General features: G+C 51.7%; 2 protein-coding genes across 2 annotated transcripts; one reads left to right on the forward strand and one right to left on the reverse strand.

Annotated features, from left to right (window-relative positions):
* Window positions 1-3,174: 3,174 nt before the first annotated feature.
* On the forward strand, window positions 3,175-3,804 carry POSPLADRAFT_1149040 (hypothetical protein; the record flags this gene model as incomplete). The annotated part of the gene is made up of 3 exons (XM_024486252.1): window positions 3,175-3,264; window positions 3,298-3,456; window positions 3,541-3,804. Coding segments are annotated over 3 exons (513 nt in total), but the record flags the coding sequence as incomplete, so codon positions are not given.
* Window positions 3,805-11,386: 7,582 nt separating this feature from the next.
* POSPLADRAFT_1148865 (hypothetical protein) lies at window positions 11,387-13,049 on the reverse strand (the record flags this gene model as incomplete). Its single annotated transcript, XM_024486234.1, has 3 exons — window positions 11,387-12,155; window positions 12,210-12,636; window positions 12,965-13,049. 3 exons carry the CDS (start codon window positions 13,047-13,049, stop codon window positions 11,387-11,389), a joined length of 1,281 nt encoding a protein of 426 aa, XP_024336422.1.
* Window positions 13,050-13,525: the final 476 nt, after the last annotated feature.

Below are 13,525 nucleotides of genomic sequence, written 5' to 3' on the forward strand. Positions count from 1 at the left end.
GCACTTGGGATCTCATTCAGCTTCAGTGGACCCTGGGGCTTGGCTGGGAATGTCTTGGTATGGTTGCACATGTCACAGGTGCTTATGTACTTATTGACAAATTTAGACATCCCAGGCCACCAGTAGTTCCACAATATGAACTTGAGGGTTTTGGCACAACCATCATGACCGGCAATCAGCGAGTCGTGGTGGATCTTGACAATATCCCACCAGAGCTCTGTGTTCTTTGGGATGTATATGCACCCATGCATCAAAAAAAGCCCTTGCTTGGCATTCCACTCCTCAAAACCTTTCTGCAGCTGAGGTGGCCCTAGGTCCCACACCTTTTCAAGTGCCTCAGCCATGGCCTGATCCTTGTCCGAACACTCTCTGATGCGCTTTAGGAGTGACTGATCAGCAGTTACTGAAGCATGCCCACACTGTGTGGAGGCGATGTGGAAGCACTTCTGTTTGAGGACAATCTGATCAGTGTTGTCATCCTCATCGCTGACCTGATGGTCTGATTGGCACGACAGGGCATCAACCTTCCCATTCGATGTTCCGGCCTTATGCATGATGCAGAAATTGAAGTAAGCCAGGAACAGCGACCATCACACTTGACGGCATGTGAGGTGCTGAGATGTGCACCAGTATTTGAGGTTATTATGATTGGTCATGATCTTGAACTGATTGGGCAGTCCCTCGAGGTAGTGGTGCCATTTGTCTAATGCTTCGATGATCACAAGCATTTGCTTATCGTAGATCTTGTAGTTGCACTGGGCGGGGTCCATAGCATGGGATCTGAAGGCAACTGGATGCCATTTGCCGTCATCATGCTTCTGCATCAACACACCACCAGTGGTGTATCCTGAAGCATCAACCTCAATGCATGTTTCCCGATTAGGGTCATACAGTGCTAAGACCAGGGTTGTGGCGAAGAGCCGCTTGAGCTCATCAAAGGTGTACTGCTCCTCTTCACCCCAATGCCATGGATCATTCCCTGTGAGTCGGTTGAGTGGTCGTGAGATCTTAGTGAAGTCCTTAATGAAGTGGTGGTAAAAGTTGGAGAACCCCCGGAACTTTTGAACATTTTTTTTGTTCTGAGATACTGGTCACTCATTAATTCCTTTTAGCTTTGCAGGATCCATTGCTACCTCATCGCCACCAAACACATAGCCGACATAGTCGACCTTGGAAACATCCCATTCACACTTTTCCGGCTTCAGGAGGAGATCATTATCCTGAAGGCATTGCAGAACCTCACATGTGACTCTTTCGTGCTCCTCCTTATTGGTGGAGAAGACAAGTATGTTATCCAGGTACACGAGGATCTTTCCGCCAATGATGAGATCATGGAAGATGACATTCATTATTGTCTGGAAAGTCGTGGGGGAATTGGTAAGACCAAAGAACATTACCAGGGGTTCATATAGTTCCCGGTTAGTCACAAAGGCAGCCTTCCACTTGTCACCAGCTTTGATCCAGACATTGTTGTATCCCCATCTGATGTCGAACTTCGTGAAGAGCATAGCATCTCAGAGCTTATCTACCATCTTGGCAATCAGCGGCAGCAGATAGCAATTCTTGATGGTGATCATGTTCAGCTGACAATAGTCCTGTATGGGTCGAAGTGTTCCTTCCTTCTTTTTGATGAAGAAGAAGGGGGACAAAATGGGTGACTTTGATTCCCGTATGTAACCCTTCACCAGTTGCTCCTTTAGGAATTTATCCAGCTCCTCCTGCTCATTGTTTGACAGTGGATACACTTTTGAGTGGAACATCGAGTAGCCATGTACAAGTTCAATCACATGATCATATGGCTTCCTTTTGGGTAGCCATTCTGATGCTTCCCTGGAGAAGACTTTCAGAAACTTGTGGTACTGCTTAGGCACTGATTTCTCAGCGGTTTTAATGACTTTCTTCTTGATCTCTTCCTCAGTGAACCGCTGGGAATACATGTGTCCTGCTGCGATAAACAACTGAGGAGCACTGGGAAGCGTGATACCTTGCTCCCAGGCCTTGATCAAGTTGGCCTCCATCCACTCAATCTCCTCCGGATCATTTTTGGGTTCGAAGTCCAGATGTACCTTACTCTGGCATGTGCCTATGACCATTTGGACTTTGGCGAACACCTGTGCACCATGTGCCTACCCCCATATCACATGCAGTTGCTGCTTGCTCCATTTGGCCAGTTTTTCTGGCACTGCACATTTCAGGGCATCATGACAGCTTGAACGAGCCTGTCTCCCAATTAATTTCAGGCTTGTGCTCGTGTAGCCAATCCAACCCAACAATCATATCCTCTGGACCTATGTCCATGACCGTGAATACTGTTTTCTCGATATGGTCTCCTATTTGCATTTCGAGAACGGCTACCTCCGAGATACTACCATCTTTGTTTAGGGTGCCATCAATGTTATACAGCAGAATCAGCTCCTTGAGCTTCCGTGTCTGCACCTTATTCTCTGTGATGAATCACTTGTTAATAAACTTTGTGGTGGCCTTGCTGTCCACCATAGCGATTATGTCCTTTTGCTGCCTTTTGCCCTTGAGTCGAACTGGAATGTGAAAATGCTGGGACCCATGATCCAATTCATACACATTTGTGGAAGACAATACATTGTATTTGTTACATGATACTTGTGGCCCGACACGTGCAGCATGAAGTGTGGACCGGATCAACAACCCTCCTTCTTCATTGCCCGGTAGTGTTCGAGTTCTTCATGCATTGACTTCACCTGTGCCATCAAGGCTGCTAGTGTTTCAGATTTCTCTAAACTTTCTGAAGTGGCACTTGTACTTGCTGAGGGTAATGTCATGACGGGGGCACTTGTTGCGGCCTGAGTGGAACTCGAGGCAACCGTAGCCTGCGCATCGGCGCATTTTGTGTAAGGCTTGTCCTTACAGTTGGGGCACTTGAAATGTCGATACCCTTGCTTCCTGCAGCCAAAGCAACTGCCGGGGAAGTCTCCTTTTCCGATGGCCACATTGATGCTGGCTGAAGCTCCTTACGACCGGGGCGCACCACCATGGGCTCTGCCGGGTCCACCTCCTTGAGCTGAGAAGAAACTGTTCAACTTGGGCCGACAGGCCCAACTGATGTTGAGTATTTGCTTGACAGCTGTGGCACACTTGTCAGCGGCTTCCCACATAGCAAATGTCTCAAGCTCGATCTTCTAGTAGACCCAGGACAGGATTCCGCTCAGGTACTTGTCGTGGAGTTCCAGGTCTCCATACCTGGAACAGTCCGCCGGACCCTTGAATAGTATGGAAAACTCCGCAGCAGTGCACCTTTCATGCATGGATTTGTCAGTGCAGAGTTTGGTGAGCTCTACTTGTGCAGACACCATGTCATCAAGGTTGCCGAAGCGGCCCTTGAATGCCATGAGGAAAGCCTTGACGTCGGTGAACAGTGTTACGGCCCCTTGTACTCCAACTGCAATGGACGCAAGTTGGGCGAAAATGGGGGTGGCCCAGGTGCATGCATTGCCATTGAGCAGGCTTAGTGCTACCTGCACCTTGAGCTCAATGGTGGAGAAAGTGGTGTTGATTTGCCAATAGATGAGCAACTGCAAGAGGAACTGGTTGCACTTGACGATGGTTTTCCCATCATATCGTAAGGGAAGGAGGAGCTTCAGTGTTTTCTTGTCGGAAGGGGACACTGGGGATGACATTACTGGCGATGAGGGGGACAGAGGACTGCCTGAGGGCAAAGGTGGTGAGTGTGACTGTCCACTAGGCAAACTTCAGGAGGAGCAAGTACACGAGTGGCCTCGCAGTGGCGATGATGGTGGAGGCACTGGAAAGAGCCTGGTGGGGGTGTGATGTATGTTAGTGACTGCAGACATGGAGGGGATCAAAATTGGCGAGGCAGGCCAAGCAGCAATGAGGGGCTTGGAGTCCTGGATTCCTTCTTCACTCTCTTTAGACTCTGACTCTGATGCAGGGTTTGAAGGGAGATCGGGGTCTCCTCGTGTTTAACTCGGACCAGTGACCGGCTGGGGTATGTGGGAGCTAGGGGAGACAGGGCGGGAGTGACAAGAGGTCAATTGGGATACGAGGGTGCTGCGAGGGCCCTTTGGATCACCTTGTAGCATTGGTGATCCTTCTCAATGGATTGGGGGGCTCAGTTGGGGCACGGCTGCTGCTCGCAGGTAAGGAGAAGGGAAGGGGGGCCTTCTGTAATGTGGACATCGACAAGGTCCTGTGAGTCAAAGGTGTGGATACAGCTGTGACAGTGAGCCATGATGGGGGGTAGGAGTGGGAGGTGCATGTGCTATGAAAGGCCGTGCTATCTAGCTTACACCTAGGGTTCGCGATTCACGTGGGGCCCAGTACTGCTTTTGGCTAGTATGCAGCAGGAACCTAGTTCACACGTCCAGTAGGACAAACACTGCCCACTGAAGTGCAGGTGTTGAAAGGTTCGTTCCCTAAGTGATGGCAATGTATGTAGGCCATCTACATATGGTATGGTATAGTAGGGTGTGCACCACCCGACCTGTTGGCAGTGTGAAATGAAGGGGTGTGAGTGAACACTGGCAGTGATGAAGAGTTTCGACCTAATGTCATAACTTGAGGTCAAGTAACAGGGGAAAACCTAAAAGCTGGGGGTGTTCAACTGGGTCTCACCAAAGCAATGGTGAGCAATGCTCAAACCTAAGGCTAGGGACAAGTAAGTTAGTATTTAAAAGATAAGTAAGTACATGGGCTTACTGACCTAGGGACAAGATGAAACATTTGTCTTTCCGTTCTATTCCTTGTACTACTAGCACCCATACTAGCGCCTGTCTTAGCGCTCACCCGCAGGTTGAACATTATGTAGCTTACATAATGGGGTCCGTGCGCACTTCGTGCCTGGTATCGTACCACTACGTTTCTTTCTTCACTAACACGACCATATAGACACGATGGTCCGTGCGCAGTCGGTACTTGTATAAGTAGTTGTACCACTAGTCGGTCGAACCCTAAGTTCGACCTGGTTATTCATTCAAGTCTCTGCTCCTCTTCGCTTGGGGTAGTGGTCATTCTCGACTTCCTCGCTCGATCTTCAGGACGACGCACTGTCCATAAGTCCTCGCTCGTCATCTACGAGTCAGGCATCAATATAGGAGTGTAGACCGTTGTATCACAAGAGGTCAAAACTGAGGTCCCTAGGGCAGCAGAGGCTGGCTTATATACAGGGGGAGTTTAGGGGAGGCTGTGCACGCTGGTCTGTATGCAGCTGGTCTGTGTATAGCATGCTGATGTGGCCCTGGGAGCCAATGAGTCAGAGCGGCTGTGTCAGCGGGGCCCGAGCTGTGCCACGTGCTGCCACCCATCTAATCTAATCATACAGTAGATAACGACATGTCCGTTCAAGCATATAGTACTAAGGTCGCGGGTTCAAGCCCACAAAAAGTAAAAAATAAAAAATGGGTAGACACTGTACCAACTCATAATAGCACCAGAGACCAAAAAGGAGTACCATGCCCGCAACAGAGCAATGGCAGCAGACAGACAGAAATCAAGCTTGGCATCAATTTCAAGACCAACAAGGAAGACCTACATAGTGTTTGTGTTACAATGGTCTATACTCCTATATCGATGCCTGACTCGTAGGCAACGAGCGAGGACTTATGGACAGTGCATTGTCCTGAAGATCGAGCGAGGAAGTCGAGAATGACCACTACCCCAAGCGAAGAGGAGCAGAGACTTGAATGAATAACCAGGTCGAACTTAGGGTTCGACCGACTAGTGGTACAACTACTTATACAAGTACCGACTGCGCACGGACCATCGTGTCTATGTGGTCGTGTTAGTGAAGAAAGAAACGTAGTGGTACGATACCAGGTATGAAGTGCGCACGGACCCCATTATGTAAGCTACATAATGTTCAACCTGTGGGTGAGCGCTAAGACAGGCGCTAGTATGGGCGCTAGTAATACAAGGAATAGAACGGAAAGACAAATGTTTCATTACCCCCCTGCCAGAGTCGAAGTCCCATTCGACTACTTACTGCTCACCATCTCCATACAACTCCCAGTCTACGCCGTCATCCTCCTCTTCGTCGAACCACTCCTTGCGCGCATTCCTCCCCACGTTCATCCATTCCTCACCAGAGAGGTGCTTCTGATGCGGCCAGGAGCTGTCCCACGTCCATTGAGTGGTGTCGGGTGTCCAGTCGGGATCGACTTTGCGAAAGACGACGGGTGTATCGGGGTGGGGATGCGAGGGTCCCGCGACGGGGCTGGCCGGGGGTTCGGGGTTAGCGCTACACGGCGGAGGGATGGGTATCGCCTTTGTCTGCCTCTCTCTTTCCTTCCTCTCCTTCGCCTCGTTGATGATTCCTTCAAGGAACATGTTGTCGATGACCACCCCCACGCGTTGCGCAGGTTCTTCAGGTGGTGCGGATACGTGTCGCTTCATCGGCCTGGTTCCGCACTTTCGCTCCAGGTGTCCAGGGGCTTCTTTTCCGCATCCTGCGCATCGTACGTCCGAACAGTCCCGTACCCAGTGTCGAGATGATCCGCATCGCCTGCAGCTTCCCTTCGGGGTCCAACCAGGGTTGGGTTGCCAGTCAGCCGGGATGGTAGTGCTCTGCGGCGTTGCTTGGAGGAAAGGGGATGGGATCGGGGGGCGCCTGAAGGCAGACGTCGGTAGGGGTGCGGGTAGGGGTAAGTACGCGTTGGGGATGGCGCGCGGGATGAATTTGTTGTGTCGCGCCCGGATGCTGTGCGGTAGGAGCGGGTTGAAAGCGATGGGCAACTTTCAGATTGTCGAGCCGGATGAGCTCGGTGAGGACGCGGTCATCTTGTTGGCGTAGGAGCTGCTTGTGGTGGTCGATGGCCTCGTCGGCTGCCTTGACAGCCTCGTCGTATTCGCGGCGGGCGGAGAGGTATGCTTCTAGTGCAGCGTGGTCGGTGGCATTGGTTGCCTCGGGGTTGTGGGTTTTGAGCTTGTTGAAAATGTCAGTGGGATTACTGAGAAGGAGCGTCAGCAAGGTGCTGTCGCCAACGTGGGTGTGCTTAGGGGTGTAGATTGAGATCCTTTTCCCGCCTTCGGTCAAAGGGGCGTTGAACTGGTCGAGGAACGGGAGGGTGGAAGACATGTTGATGCGAGTGGGGACGTAGCGACTGGGTAGAGCTGCTATTGATTCAGCTCAAGTCCTTCCTGTTCTTATACTCTGCCAGCACTTTGTCCGCCATCCCAGTCAGGTTCGCTTCAGGCTCCCATGAGTCATCGGCTGTTGAGTAACCCTTCCACCTGACGCGATATTCCCGGCGTCGCATCCTCTTGTTTTCTTGGTGTCCGATGATGGCTTTGACTTCGTAGTTATCTTCGCCCTCGATAAGGTCAGGAGGTGGCCTCGTGTAGTTCGGACCATGGATCTCCGTTTCTGAATAAGGGGATAGAAGCCATTCGTGGAAAACGGGGTGGACTCGCCAGGTGCTAGGGAGGTCTAGCTTGTACACGACTGTTCCAATTTTGTCTAGGACTTTGAACGGTTCTTCTCGCCTCGGGGCTAGTTTCCTGGATGGGTACGGCAGCTTCAAGTTCCGGGAGTCTAGCCATACCAGCTGACCTTTATGGAAGGAACCCCCCTTCCTTTTTACTCTCTTGGCCAGGACGTTCTGGGCCATCTCCATTGCCGCATGTGCTTCCTCGCAGATGTTTTGCAAGTCCTTGAGGCGATAAGCCGCTTGCAGTGTGTTTGATCTGGGGTGCGCAGTGGGTATTCCACGAGGTTCGTATCCCATCATGAGTTTGAACGGGGACGTCTTCGTCGTGGAGTGCTCGCGGGAGTTGTGAGCAAATTGGGCGGTGTGAAGATGGTCAGCCCACTTATCCGGATCATTGGCGGTGAAGCAGCGGAGGTAGATCTCCAGCTCTTGGTTTACTCGCTCTGTCTCGCCGTCAGTCTGTGGGTGGAATGCTGTACTCATGGCTGATTGAACCCCAGTCATTTTGCAAAGTTCCTGGAAGACTTTGGACGCAAATTGCGGTCCTCGGTCACTGATGATCTTGTCTGGGAGTCCAAACCACTTGTAGACCTCTCGGTACATTGCATCTGCCGTCCCAAGAGCATCAATTGTTTTGTTGCATGGGATGAAAATTACCCCCTTTGTAAGGTCGTGGTCCACTACGACCAAAATGGAATCAAAGCCATTGGACGGTGGCAAGTCCGTGATGTAATCGCACGAGAATGTGCTGAAGGGCTTGGCATTTGCACGGGGCCGAATGGGGGTGATGGGCGGTCGGGCTGGATGCGTGTTAACCTTCATTTGTTGGCAGATGCCACAGCCATTAACATAGCGAGCGACAAACTGGGCCATGCTCGGCCACCAGTAGTCACGGCGCAAGCCGAGGAGGGTTTTCTGAACACCGGGGTGTCCTGCGGAGGGGAGGTCGTGATAGTGGGAGACAAGGTGTTTGCGAAGAGACTCATCTGGGGGTACATAGACCCGATCCTGGTATAAGAGGAGGTCATCATCGATGGACCAGTCTGTTCCAGTGCGTGGTGTTCCTCCGGTGCGCGCCGCAGTGAGGCCTTCCTTCATTATTGGGTCGTCCTTGAAAGAAAGGATGGTGTCGCGGGTGTCGATGTCAATGGCAGCGACCCATACTTCTGGTGGGAGCATAACAACGTCGGTGTTGTCATTTGAGCCATCGTCATGGTCGGGTCGGCGGGAGAGAGCATCGCTCTGCACCATTTGGGTACCAGGAACGTGTACCAGGCGGAAGTCAAACTCGGTCAGTTTACTCGCCCAGCGTGCTTGTCGTCGGTTCATGTCTTTGGCTTGCTTCCAGTATGTGAGATTCTTGTGGTCGCTGAGAATTGTCACTGGGTATGGGCTGCCGATGAGGTAGTGCCTCCACTCATCTAGTGCATGGATGACCGCATATAATTCCCTGTCGTAGATGTCGTAGTTTCTCTCAGCCACATTGAAGCTCTGGGAGAGGTATCCGCAAGGATGCCAATCGCCATTGTTATCACGTTGGCGTAGCACCGCTCCAGTTGCGAACTTTGAGGCGTCGGTTTCGATGGCGAAGGGTCGGTCGGGATCCGGCATACGTAGTACCGGTTCTTCTAGGAATGCCTTTTTGAGGGTCTCGAAGGCTTTCTGTTGGTCAGTTCCCCAGGTCCAGGCGACATCCTTCCGGGTGAGAGCAACCAGTGGTTGCGCTTTGTCCAAGAAGCCTTTGATGAACCGGCAGTAAAAGTTTCCAAATCCAACGAAGGCGCGTACTTGCCTGAGGTTGGACGGCACCGGCCAATCTGCAATGCCAGCTAGTTTGACGGGTGCCATTGCGATTTCTCCTGGGTGGATGATCATGCCAAGGAATTCGACTTCGGTGACATCGAAGGCACATTTCTCCAGTTTGAGGTAGAGGTTGTGTTGTCAAAGTCGTTCAATAACACGTCGTGTTCGTTCCTCATGTTCTGCCTTGTCCTGGGAAAAGATCAGGATGTCGTCCATGTAGATGCAAAGCCAGCCTTCTTGAAGCATGTCTGCAAATATAGTGTTCATCATCCACTGGAACGTAGCGGGGGAATTACACAGCCCAAAGAACATCACCGTTGGTTCATACAGCTGCGGCGGTTTGCCATCAGTTCCGGGTACGATGAACGCTGCCTTCCATTCGTCCCCTTTCTTGATTCGGACATTGTTGTATCCGGCGCGGAGGTCCATCTTCGTGAACACCTTGGCGTGCTTCAACTTGTCCAGAAGGTCTGATATAAGCGGGAGCGGGTATCGATCCTTGACCGTGTTCTCGTTGAGTGGCCGGTAGTCTTGACAGGGACGTAGTGAACCGTCCTTTTTACCAACAAAGAAGAATGGACTCGCCAACAGGGATTTCGAAGGGCGAATGTACCCTTTACTCAGGTTCTCCTCGAGGAATTTGTCGAGTTCCTTTCGTTGTTGTGGGTTGAGTGGATAGACCTGTTGCTTCATGTCCGCGAAGCCCTCCTTGAGGTTGATTTCGTGGTCATATTTGGTGTGGTCTGGAAGTCGCGCAGCAGTGGTTTTGTCGAAGACGGGGAGGAGATCGTGTAGGTAGGATGGTACCATCTGTGGTAGCGTTTTTTCTGTCTTGCCTTGGGCGTTCGAGGCTACAAGTTCGGTGGAAGTGGTAACGTGCCTAATGTCGTGGTGGGTCTTCCAGATCATGCCGTTGTGAAGTCGTTTGTAGCCAGATGAAAGTTCAGGGAGTCACTCCTTGAGCGGAACGTCCCTTACTGCCAGGGGTTCCTGTTTCTCGTACTTGGTGATCATCGGTGTTCCAGATAAGTAGGAAATGATGAACTCATCATCGTCGATGTCCTCCGCTTGTTTTTCGATGGACGCAATACCCGTTGACCCAAACCCATCCTCCCCGCATTCTGTTTCATCGATGCAGTCGGTTAGTGTTACTGGTGGGGTGCTTATCCTTTCAAGGATGAGCTGGGCAACTCGGTCGCCGGCTTTGACGATGAATGGGAGGTCAGAGTTGTTGACCAGCAGGACTGAGACCTTGCCTCGGTAATCGGAGTCGATTACTCCTGCAGCGACATCGATTTCGTTTAGCGCTAGACCGGACCGAGGTGCAACTCTTCTGTAGTGTCCTTTGGGGATAGCCATGATGAGGTCAGTGCCGACCAGGCCTCGTCGTTGGGCGGGGATGATGAGGTGGTGCACAGCAGAGATATCGTATCCTGCTGCACTGCTAGTTTTCTGTTCAGGAAGGGTTGCGTGCTCTGAGGTGGGGATGACGACAAATTCGTCCTCCGTTGGTTCTGGGAGTGGAGTAGTTACGGCCTTCTTTAGTTCTAGCCGAGCCACTCACCTTAGATACAGGTCCATCTTCCAGGCCCTGGTCTCGTCTTTCGTCCACCGGTGGTTCAGCTCAACTCATCCGGTCTTCCAGTCTATCTTGGGGTTTTCGAGTTTGAGCCAGGTATGGCCGAAGATGATGTCTTCCTTGCTGATGCTGGCGATGTAGGCTTTGACAAATCGGGGTTCTTCGCTTATCTTGTAAGATAAGAGAGCTCTTCGCGTGATGAGTGCTTCTTTGTTTGGAGTTCCATCCACATTGAAGACGGGGATGGGTCGGGGAAGAGGTTCTGTCCGAAGTCGATGCTCTCGGATGAATCTCGGGCTGATGAAGATTCCTGTTGCGCCGCTATCAATGAAAGCGCGCGCATCGACGTCTTTTCATCCCACAGTAATCGGAATGTGCAGAGCGCGTTCATTTCGGACTACTAGAATTACATGGGATAGTGAAACGGATACGGGCAGTGGTTGTGTCGGCTCACCCTGCCCCTTCAAAAATCCTTCATCATAAGTTCCTCGTACAGCTCCCACTTCTCGTCGGCGGAGAGTGTCTTGATTCTGGCGCGGAAGTCGTCCTTCCCAGATCCTCCCTGGTTCGGCCTCCCACCCCCTTGTCATGTGGCCGCTTTCTTGCGGCAATCCTTGGCACTGTGGCCCTTGATGTGGCAGTAGAAGCACAGGTTCCCGTCCCTGTGGAGCTTCCGATCGGCCTCGTTGAGAGCAGCTCCTAGTTCCCATTTCCTTCCTCCCGATGTGGAGGCGAAGGTTGATGCGACGGCAGCGGCGTCGATATCCATTGGTTCGCCATAGTCCCTGGTGTCAGTGACGACGAGAGCCCCCTGCTTGGCTGCGTCGGTGTTTCGTACTTTGTTGTACCAGGCCTTCATGGTGTTGGGTCGATCCCTAGCGACCCTTGTTGCGAGCGCAAAATACAGCTTCTTTGGGAGTTCTTTGACGAAGTTGGCATGGAGAGTGTGGTAGTCGTTCTCGACGCGGTTGGTGCCATTGACCTCGGCGTCCTTGAGCTGAGCCTTTGATGCTAGCTGCTCGAAGCGGGTGACGTAGTTACCGAGGGAGAGCACTGTCTTCCTATCCTTCTGTCGTTCAGGGAGTTTCATCAGGATTTGATGTGCCTTGATTCGCGTCCCGTGCTCAGGGAACGCCTCTTCTAGAGCGGCAACGAAGTCTGCCCAAGTGGAATAGACCTGGACTCCCCCTGCCGACTTTTCGTAATACGTGTCCGCCCAAGTTTTCCCCAGATCCTTCCTCATCAGTGCTACAGTGAAGGCGATCTTTGCTTCATCGCTGAGGTGGGTGTTGTTGGTGGCAACGAAGTAGGAGAGGATGCAATGGATGAAGCGTCTGAGGTCCTCCGCCTTTCCGCTGAAGGGTTCGGGAACGGGGATGTCGAGGCGAAGGGGTCAGTTGGCAGTTGACTGTTGGGATTGGTATGCTGCAAGGGCGACAGCGATGCGCTGATCGATGTCTTCTTGGGTGAACGTTGCCATAGGGACTTCAACCGGTGTGTTGGTTGGTGCGGGTGGAGCTGGTGGTAGTTCGATGTTCGGGATCTCGATGGGGACGTACTGAACGTCCGGGAGTTCGAACGGTTGTTCATTAACAGGTGACTGTAGGTTCTCTGTTGTTTGTGCTGGTTCGACGTTGATTCGTAGGGTGGCGAATACGTCTTCTGGGTGAGCGGGAGGGTGTCTCTGGTAATAGCTGACAAGCTGTTGATGGGCGACGATCTGCGGGTTGGAACCTTCTGTGCGGACCCAGGTGCCGCCTCGAGGGTAGATGGGAGCCCTTTTTGTGGAGGTGACGAAGCAGCAATCTGCTTGGTCATACTGGAGGAGCGGTGATCCTGCGAGGGCTGGTAGTCCCAAAGAAACTGGGTTGACTGCGTTGTTCGACGTGATGGTGGATGAGATGTTCGACTAGGTAAAACTAGGAACGTAGCTTAGGAAGTTCGACCTTTTGTTACAATGGTCTATACTCCTATATCGATGCCTGACTCGTAGGCAACGAGCGAGGACTTATGGACAGTGCATTGTCCTGAAGATCGAGCGAGGAAGTCGAGAATGACCACTACCCCAAGCGAAGAGGAGCAGAGACTTGAATGAATAACCAGGTCGAACTTAGGGTTCAACTGACTAATGGTACAGCTATTTATACAAGTACCAGCTACGCACGGACCATCGTATCTGTGTGGTCGTGTTTAGCAAAGAAAGAAACATAGTGGTACGATATCAGGTATGAAGTGCGCACGGACCCCATTATGTAAGCTACATAATGTTCAACCTGCGGGTGAGCGCTAAGACAGGCGCCAGTATGGGCGCTAGTAGTCCAAGGAATAGAACGGAAAGACAAATGTTTCAGTGTGGGCATGCTTCAGTAACTGCTGATCAGTCACTCCTAAAGCGCATCAGAGAGTGTTCGGACAAGGATCAGGCCATGGCTGAGGCACTTGAAAAGGTGTGGGACCTAGGGCCACCTCAGCTGCAGAAAGGTTTTGAGGAGTGGAATGCCAAGCAAGGGCTTTTTTTGATGCATGGGTGCATATACATCCCAAAGAACACAGAGCTCTGGTGGGATATTGTCAAGATCCACCACGACTCGCTGATTGCCGGTCATGATGGTTGTGCCAAAACCCTCAAGTTCATATTGTGGAACTACTGGTGGCCTGGGATGTCTAAATTTGTCAATAAGTACATAAGCACCTGTGACATGTGCAACCATACCAAGACATTCCC

This window comes from Postia placenta, assembly GCF_002117355.1.
Source record: "Postia placenta MAD-698-R-SB12 unplaced genomic scaffold POSPLAscaffold_11, whole genome shotgun sequence".
Lineage (NCBI taxonomy): Eukaryota > Fungi > Basidiomycota > Agaricomycetes > Polyporales > Adustoporiaceae > Rhodonia > Rhodonia placenta.